General features: G+C 39.2%; 1 protein-coding gene across 1 annotated transcript in view; it reads left to right on the top strand.

Annotated features, from left to right (window-relative positions):
* Positions 1-10073, top strand: part of DIP2A (disco interacting protein 2 homolog A) — a 210749-nt gene that overhangs the window by 22483 nt on the left and 178193 nt on the right. The window contains exon 2 of the mRNA XM_007948674.1: positions 8886-8957. Within this exon, the coding sequence (XP_007946865.1) occupies positions 8886-8957 (72 nt within the window). The remainder of the gene's footprint in view (positions 1-8885; positions 8958-10073) is intronic.

Genomic DNA, 10073 nt, shown 5'->3' with positions numbered 1-10073 from the left:
GATCCCCTTCCAAGTGGTTGACAGTAGTAGCCAGGCACCATCTAGTTCTTCTGGTCTCATAGTCATATAGGCTGCAGATTGGATGGTGTACCAGTTGCTAGGACTAATTGTTTCCATGAATTTTTGGTTTTCTTCATTCTTCTTTGCTCTGGACGAGGAGAGACCCATCGTTGCATCTAGATGGGAGCTTTCAAGGTTTTAAGATCCCAGTCGCTACTTGCCAAAGTAGGAGGTGGAACAGTGTTTTGTGTAGTATGTTATGCCAATTGAGGTTAATGTCCACTGTGACCATGGTCCTGAGCCCACAGGTTCAACTACTTGGTCCCTCTGGGTAGCTGGCTGGAGCACAGTCATTTTGAATGCTTACAAGCGGTGCCCATTTTGAATATTTAAAGTGATTGAGGGCACAGCTATTTTGAATGTTCACAGGTGGAGGCCATTTTGGATTTTAAAGTCCCAGCATTCTCACTTGGATTCTAGGGACCTAAGAATAAGCTCCATTTGCCGGGGACAGCAGGGACATACAGGAGGCTGACATTGGGAAAGGAGACAGGTGGTATGTGTATAAGTGCTGCAAATTAGTGAACAGAGGAGCACAGTACCCTGCTTACTTAGATAAAATCCAAAGAAAACAAAAATTGTGAGCAAGTCACTTCAGCGTACAATCACCAATTAAATATAAATACTAAAACATCATAATGCCTTGCAGACAACAGAGCATCATAGTCTACACGAAGAAGCAAGGTAAAGCAGGAGAAACAAGGGACCAGGATACAGACCCAAAACACATCCCTGAGGAAGACGCAGCATTGGAGCTCCCTGATAAGGAATTCAAAAGAATTATATTTAGATATCTTCACCGAATTGAGAGACAGATCAAGGAAAACACTGACAAAATGGATAAAAACACAGAGAATACCCTAGAACAATTTTGAAAGACAATACAAGAACAGAATGACAAAATAAATGAAAAATTAGAGATGATACAAAATTTACACACAAAAATCCAGAAGATTAGTACTAAATTTTCAGAAATAGATAACACATTAAATGGACAAAGGAGTAGAAATGAATCAATGGAAGACAGAATTAGTGAAATTGAAGGCAGCTATATCAATACTTATTTAGAAAGTGATCAATCAGAAAAAAAGATCAAAACAAAATGAAGAAAGCCTTAGGTTCATGTGGGATACCATCAAAAGGAGTAACCTACATGTAATCCAGAACAGGAAGAGACAAATAAAACCACAGAGAAAAGCGTCGAAGATTTGTTGGAATGGAATTTTCTTGGTATGATTATAAATGAGAATATATCCATTCAAGAAGTCTGACAAACCCCAAACACGATAGACCCCAAAAGAAAATCACCAAGCCATCATCATCAAACTCATCAAAACCAAAGACAAAGAAAGAATCCTGAAAGCAGCATGGGAAAAACAAAAAGTGACCTACAAGGGGCAACCAATAAGACTAAGCTCAGATTTCTTGATAGAAACCATGCAGGGATGTTTTCTTGTTGTTGTTAGGTTCCATTGAGTCATCTCCGACTCATAGTGACGCTATGCACAGCAGAACAAAACACCGCCCAGTCCTGAGCCAGCTTCTTGATTCTTGCTATTCTTGAGCCCATTGCTGCCACCACTGTGTCAGTCCACCTTGTTGAGGGTCTTCCCTCTTTCATCGACCCTCTACCTTACCAAGCTTGACATCCTTCTCCAGGGAATTGTTCCTTCTGACAACATGACCAAAGTAGGTGAGACAAAGTCTGGCTATTCTCGCCTCCAAGGAGCATTCTGGCTGCACTTCCTCCAGGACAGACCTGTTAGTTCTTTTAACAGTCCACGGTAATTTCAGCATTCTTCACCAACACCACAGCTTAATAGCATCAACTCTTCTTCATTCTTCTTTATTCCTTGTCCAGCTCTCACATGCATATGAGGTGATTGAAAATACCATGGCTTGTGTCAGGTGCACCTTAGTCCTCAAGGATACGTCTTTGCTCTTCAGCATTTGAAAGAGGTCCTTTGCAGCTGATTTGCCCAGTGCTATATGTCTTCTTATGTCCTGACTGCTGCTTCCATCGGTGTTGATTGTAGAACCAAGCAATGTGAAGTCTTTGACAACTTCAATCTTTTTCTCCATTTATCATCATGCTGCTTATAGGTCCAGTTGCGAGGATTTTTGTTTTCTATATATTGAGATGCAATCCATACTGCAGACTGTGTTCTTCAGTCTTCATCAGTAAGTACTTTAAGTCATCCTCACTTTTAGCAGGAAAAGTTGTGTCGTCAGCTTATCTCAGGTTGTTAATGATTCTTCCTCCCATTCTGATGCCATGTTCTTCTTGGATTATTTGCTTAGCATACAGTTTGAATAAGTATGGTGAAAGGATACAACCTTGATGCACTCCCTTCTTGATTTTAAACCATGCAGTGTTCCCTTTTTCTGTTTGAAAAACAGCATCCTGAAAGAGAAAAATTTCCAACCAAGAATTATGTACCCAGCAAAATTGTGCCTCAAACATAATGGTGAAATTAGGACATTTCCAGATAAGCACAAATTAAGGGAATTTGTTAAAACCAGACCAATCTTACAAGAGATGCTAAAGGGAGTCCTTTGGACAGGGAACCAACAACAGCAAACAACAGCTGACCATTAACACACATGGTGACATAACCCAGAAACCAACCCAGCTATGGAAGTATCCAAAGTAAATAAGCCTACAAGTTTGTAAACAGGGAAGCAGAGACATCAATGACAAATGAGGACAACCACAAAGCAAAAAGAGGGTAAAAAACTGTGTCATTACAGAACTTCTAGATGGTAGGGAAGTCAAGACAACTATAAGATAGAACAGACTGTCCTAAACTTGGGAAGAAAACTACAAATTGTAGGGTAACCTCAAAGGAAAATGATAAACCTTCACATCAAAATAAAAAAGATGACCAGCACAAATATTTAGCAAATACTAAAACAGTGGAAACAAATGAAGTGATAACACAACTCATAAACAAAACGGGCTCAGCACAGAAAACTATATGGAACAAAGAAATCATTACCATGAGAAAGCACATAACAAAAATGACAGCAACAAATTCATACTTGTTGATAATTACATATCTGGCAAGGGACTTATCTCTAAGATTTATAGCAAATTCCAAGGCCTCAGTAGCAAAGGAATTAACAATCCAGTTGAAAAATGGGCAGAAGACATGAATAGACACTTCACCAAGGAGGATATTCAGGTTGCCAGCAAATATATGAAGAGATGGTCATGATAATTGGTCATCAGTGATATGCAAATCAAAATGAGATACCATCTCATCCCAGCACTGATGGTAAGGTTCAGTGAGACAGAAAATTACAAATGTTGGCAGGGATGTTGAGATACTGGGACTCTCATACACTGCTGGTCAGACTGAGTGATAAAACAACCACTGTGGAAAGCAGTATGGCGATTCCTTAGAAAGCTGGAATTGGAGAAACCATTTGACCCAGCAATCCCATTACTAGGTATGTATCCTGGAGAGGTGAGAGCCAGGACAGGAATGGATATATGCCACCCATGTTCATCACAGCACTATTTACGATATTAAAAAGGTGGAAGCAACCTACATGCCCATCCACGGAAGAGTGGATGACCAAACTATGGCACATACATACCCACAATAGAAGGCTGGGCAGCACTAAAGCATAACGTAGAGTCTGCAAAATACTACCTAACATGGATAAACTTGGAGGACATTATGCTGAGTGAAATAAGACAATCACAGAAGGATAAATATAGCATTAGTTTATTGTTGTGGATGGTCAAGGAAAGGTTTATGTATCGAGGGAAACTTTCTTTGTTGATTTCCAGGGGTGGGAGGGGTGAGGAGGGAACACTAAAAAAAAAAAAAAAAAAAAAAAAATGACCCATGTCACTTTATTTTTGTGTACATAAAATATATTTCAATAAAATGCATTTTTTAAAAAAAGAAATAATGAGATAAAAGAATTGAACAGAAGATATCATAGAACAGCTCGAGAAGACAAAGTGAAGTATTATAATGAAATGTCCAAAGACTGGAACTAGAAAACAAAAAAGTCAACATCAGCTACACACCCAGTGCTTCATTTGCATGTGAGAGGTGGACAAGGAACAAGGAAGAATGAAGAAGAGTTGATGCTATTAAGCTGTGGTGTTGGTGAAGGTACTGAAGAAAAAACTCAAGCTGCGAGTTGCAATACTGAAGGATTGTGTGGGCAAAATATTGTATGATGCAGGAAACATCAAAAGAAGATGGAAGGAATACAGAGTTACTGTCTCAAAAAGAAATTGTTGGCATTCAATCAGAGGTTGCATATGATCAAGAACCAATGACTTTGAATGAAGAAGTTAAAGCTGATCTGAAGGAATTGGCAAAAAACAAGGCTCCAGGAATTGATAGAATACCCATTGAGATGTTTCAACAAATGGATGCATTGCTGGAGATGCATCCTTATTTATGACAAGAAATTTGAAGACAGCTACCTGGCCAACTGACATGAAGAGATCAGTAATTTTGCCCATTCCAGAGAAAGATGATCCAGAAGAATGTCTGAATTATTGAACATTATCATTTATATCACATACAAGTAAAATTTTGCTGAAGATTTCAAAAAGTGTTGCAGCAGTATATTGATAGAGAACGTCCAGAAATGGAAGCTGGATTGAGAATGATGGTCATTGCTGATGCCAGATGAATTTTGCCTAAAAGCAAAGGATACAAGAAATACGTTAAACCATACCCACTGTCATCAAGTTGATTCTGACTCATTAGCAACCCCTGTTAGTTTTCCAAGGCAGTAAATCTTTACTAAAGTAGATTGCCCGTCTTCCTTCTGTGGAGTGGCTGATATGTTTGAACCTCCAACCCTCTGGTTAGCAGCCAAATGCCTTAGGCACTGCACCACCAGAGCTCCTTAGAACTGTGTTTACCTGTGTTTTATTGACTATGCAAAGGCATTGGATTATGTGGATCATAACGAATTATGGAGAACATTACAAAAAATGTGAATTCCAGAACACTTAATAGTCTTATGAGGAACCTGTACATAGAGAGGCTGTCGTTCAGATAGAACAAGGGCATACTGCATGGTTTAAAATCAGGAAGTGTAGTATCCTTTCACCATACTTATTCAGTCTGTTTGGTGAGCAAATAATCTGAGAAGCTGGACTATATGAAGAAGAATGACATCAGGAGTGATGCATTAACAACCTGTGATATGCAGATGACACAACCTTACTTGCTGAAAGTGAAGAAAACTTGAAGCACTTACTGATGAAAATCAAACACTGCAGTCTTTAGTATGGATTACACCTCAATATTAAAAAAAAAAAAAAAATGACCAATGAGCAACATTACAATAAATGGGGGAAAAGATTGAAGTTGTTGGGGATTTCGTTTTTCTTGCATCCACAATCAACAGCCATGATAACAGCAGTCAAGAAATCAGACATCATATTGCACTGGGCATATCTGCTGCAAGAGACCTCTTTAAACTGTTGGGGATCAAAGATATCACTAAGGTGTACCTAACCCAAGCTATGCTATTTTCAATAGCCTCATATGCATGTGAATGCTAGACAAAGAATAAGGAAGACTGAAGAAGAGTTGCTGCCTTTGAATTGTGATATTGGTGAAGAATACTGAAAATACCATATACTGCCAAAAGAACCAACAAATCTTTCCTGGAAGAAGTGCAGCTGAAATGCTCATTGGAATCAAGAATGGCCAGAATTCATTTCACCTACTTTGGTCATGTTGTGAGAAGGGACCAGTTCCTGGAGAAGGATGGATGCCATGCTTGGTGAAGTGCAGGGTCAGCAAAAAAGGGAAGACCCTCAACAAGATGGATTGACACAGTGGCTGCAATAATGGATTAAGTATAGCAAGGATTGTGAGGCTCGCACAGGACCAGGCAGTGTTTTGTTCTGTTGTACATGATACTGTGAGTTGGAGTCAACTCAATGGCACCTAACAACAACAACAACAAATACCTTTCAGATATTCTTTGCTTTCAGCCAAATCCATCTGACATCACTAGTGATATCCCTTTTTCCATGTCCTCTTCTGAATCTGGCTTCTATTTCTTGAAGTTCCCTGTCAATATAGTCCTGCAACAGTTTTTGAATTACCTTCAGCAAATTTTACTTGCATGGGATACTAATGACATTGTTTGATAATTTCTGCATTCTGTTGGATCACCTTTCTTTGGAATGAGCACAAATACCAATCTCTTCCAGTTGATTGACCAGGTATTTGCCTTCCCAATTCTTGGCATAACGAGTAAACACCTCCAGTGCTGCATCTATTTGTTGAAGTATCTCAAAGGTATTTTGTCAATTCCTGGAGCTTTGTTTTTCACCAGTGCCCTCAGTACAGCTTGGACTTCTTCCTTCAAAACCATTGGTTCTTGAAATGATTGAATGTCAACCAATTCTTTTTGGTACAGTGACTGTATTCTTTCTTACTTCTTTTGATGCTTCCTGCATCATTCAATATTTTGGTGGTGGGAGCAGATGGGAGCAAAGGGAGAGGAAGAGAATGGAGAGGGAGCAGAGCACACTGTTTTGGTTACTTCTGTGCTGCTCTAAAAGAATATACCACAAATGTGATGGCTTTAACAAACAGGAGTTTATTCTCTTACAGTTTGGAGGCTTTAAGTCCAAGTTCAAAGTGCCAGCTTCTAGGGGCTGAGTGAAGAGCCCCTCAGCCTTGGGCTTCAGCTTTGCCTCCTGCTTCTGGCCCACTGAAGCTGGAGGCTTTTCTTCACTCAGACAGCTGCTGGCTGCTGAGGCTGACAAACCCAAGGTTGACATGTAAAAAGGCACAGTCCCAATGTTACCAAATAACATGGCAGGCCCCTAATTCATGTCCATTAAAAGTCCCAAGATCAGCAGAGCATGGCAGGCTGCTGAACAACAACTTGGCAACATGCAGGGTTCAGGTGTGCCATAAACTACAGACCATTCCCAAAGCTGCTGCTTATATTTGGGAAGCAGACCACATCCCTAAAGCAGCTACTCAGCTTCTTGTGGAAGATCCCACCATGGAGTTGATTGCCAGTCTCATCATGGGGAATAACTACCACCAGCTGCGCAGCCACTCACATAGGCCCAGCCAAGTTGACACACAACCTTAACTGCCGCACATACCCTGCTCTGCTTGCTTTTTTGCCCACTTGAGGAGCCGGGGAAGTCAACATCAGCTACACGCCCAAGCCCAAGAGCTTGTACCCTGAGCCATGTCCTTTGCCACTTACACCTGTATCCACTCATGGTCTAGTGCTGCAAGAGTCTGTGTTTGGGTTCTTTAAAGCCATCAGGGGAAAATAATAATAGGACAGCTGCTTTTCCTTTAAAAACAAAAACTTTATGGGACCATGAACACATATGCAATCAGATATTGTTCAAACGGACATTAAGCAACACATACCTGTGTATGTTTTCATTTCTGTTACAGTTTAAAGCTCTGTCCTGGACCCAGAGCACCTCTACCGCATGGTCTCACAGGATCTCGTGTATCCCTGGCCACAGGCTTTTATGTAGGATGACATATTAGTACTTATCCAAAGACTTGCAGTGTGGGAAATAGGAGATATGAGACACTAAAATATGTCAGTCCTGACACAGAAAATACTACTTTCAAGAATTTAGCTAAAGGAAATACTTGGTTAAGCACCAGTAAAGGACAGTAGCTACTTTTACAAAAACAATTTAGTTACCCTTTTTCCATAAGAGGAGACAGCTTTGAACCTTGTTTCTGGCCTTGATATCTTTTGATTACCCTTAGCATTACAGGTCTGTTTGTTTATGGGGGGAGGGTACTTAAAAACACTGAAACTTCCTACTGAAGAGCCTTCATCTAGAGAACAAACTAGTAACTTGACTGAAAAAACTCACTGCCAGTCGAGTCAGATCTGACTCATAGCGACCCTTCCTTGGGTTTCTGAGGCAGTATCACTACAGAAGTAGATTGCCCAGTCTTTCTTCCCAGGAGTGGCTGGTGGGTTTGAACCACCAGCCTTCTGGTTAGCAGTCAAAATGTCTTAGGCAATGAGCCACCAGAGGAAACTTAATTTTGTGCTTAGATAAGTGCTTATATGAGGATGTATTTCCTACCTTGTTTCCGGGTGGTTTGATTTCATTGTAGGCTTTTCTTTTCTACTATAATTTATCAGAACAGTAGTCCTTTTTCCTGAGTCATCATATGGGGGCACCCCTCTGCTCGAGGTGCTCCATTCCTGGTGTTCTCACACCAACACTCTGCACTTGGCTCTGCACAGGTACCACTCCCAGCACATCTGAGAAAATGCAGATATGGAGTCTGCAGCTTGGGTGTAGCCTCAGAGTCAGGCTTTCTGCCAGGTTTTTTTAGTTGAAATATAATTGACATACAATAAAATTCAACCTTTTTGGTGTACAGTTCTATGAGCTATTTACAAATGTGTAAGATTGTTTAACTACTATCATAGTCAAGACATAGTATAGTTTAATTATTCCCAGAATTCCTTCATTCCCTTTTGGAGTTAGCACTTTCCTCACCCCAGGCTCTAACAACCACTGATCTGTTTTCTGTCCCCATGTTTTATCTTTTCAAGAGTGCCATATAAATGGAATGGATGTAGCCTTTTAAGTCTGGCTTGTTTCACTTAGCATAATACATATAGGATCTATCTGGATTGTGTGTTTATCAATATTTGTTCCTTTTTTATTGGTGGATACATCATAGTTTAATACAGTCCCCAATAGAAGGACGTTAGGGTTGTTTTCAGTTTTTTCAGATTATGAGTTAATTTTAAATTTAAACATATTTGAACATTAAAATAAATTTAATTCTCTTTTTCTCTTCTTGATTTAGGTGACATCACTCAAAAAGGATATGAAAAGAAAAGAGCAAAGCTCCTAGCACGTTACATACCACTTATTCAAGGTAAGGCCAGCATATTAAAGTGTTCCTAAGAATTACGTTATTTTACAAAATTGATTGAAAATTTGGCTTTAGATTTTAACAAGTTTAAACTGTTTGTGATTCGTGTTTTATTAAGAAGGACGGGGCAATAAAGTGTCTAATATTAAATAATAAAATTCAAAGGTATCGATTGTAATTTGTAGTTCTGACTTGGTACAAATTTCATTGCTCCCAGGATTTATTTTATTTTTATAGTTACAGAATAGCCTGGCACATTCCCTTCCTGAGGCTAAGAGAAATACTACAAAAATGTCAGTTCTTCCCATCTTAGACTGGTGTGTAGATTCAGCTCATCCATCATTTAAGCAGGTTTGTGTGTATGTTTGAAAGTCAGCAAGTTAATTCTGAACATTATATCCAAATATAAAGGGCTAAGTAAGAATCCAAAATATTCTCAAAAAAAGAATGTGGTAGGAAGATTTGCTCTATTAGGAGGGGAAGACTTATGTAAAGCTATAGTCATTAAAAGGGTGATTTTGCATGCAGATAGACTTCTAGATGAGCAGAGTAAATAGGGAGCTGAAATGCAGGCACACATATATGGAGAGAAGGCATAGGGTGGAGGTGGCATTGTGGGTTGTAGTACTAGTGCAGTTCCTTATTCACATGTAAAGCACACTGCATTGGACACAAAAATCAGTTCCAGGTATATTAAAGGCCTATGTGAAATGAGAAAACTGTAGCACCTTTACAAGATAATACTGGAAAATTCTCCCTATCTTGATATAGGGAGGCTTTCTTAAGTCACTAAAATCACCAAAAAGGAGTAACCATAAGATCAGTAAATTGGACTATGTAAAATTAAGAACTTTTTCTCAAAAACCACCATAACAAAACTGAAAAGACAAGCCACAAAGTGGGAGAAGATATTTGTAACCTAAATAACTGAAAAAGAACCAGTATCCAGAAAACTTAAAACAGCATTGTCCAGTAGAACTTTCTGCAGTGATGGAAGTGTTCTGTATTTGCATTGTCCTGCATGTTAACTGTTAGCCACATGTAGCTGTTGAGCACTTGAAATATGGCTAGAGTGACTGAATTTTTTATTTAATTCTAATTAATTTTTTTTTTTTTTTT

The sequence above is a fragment of the Orycteropus afer genome, unplaced genomic scaffold (genome assembly GCF_000298275.1).
Source record: "Orycteropus afer afer isolate SDZICR_OR568_19922 unplaced genomic scaffold, OryAfe1.0 scaffold00219, whole genome shotgun sequence".
In the NCBI taxonomy this organism is placed as follows: Eukaryota; Metazoa; Chordata; class Mammalia; order Tubulidentata; family Orycteropodidae; genus Orycteropus; species Orycteropus afer.
This window is presented reverse-complemented; position numbering and strand designations above follow the sequence as displayed.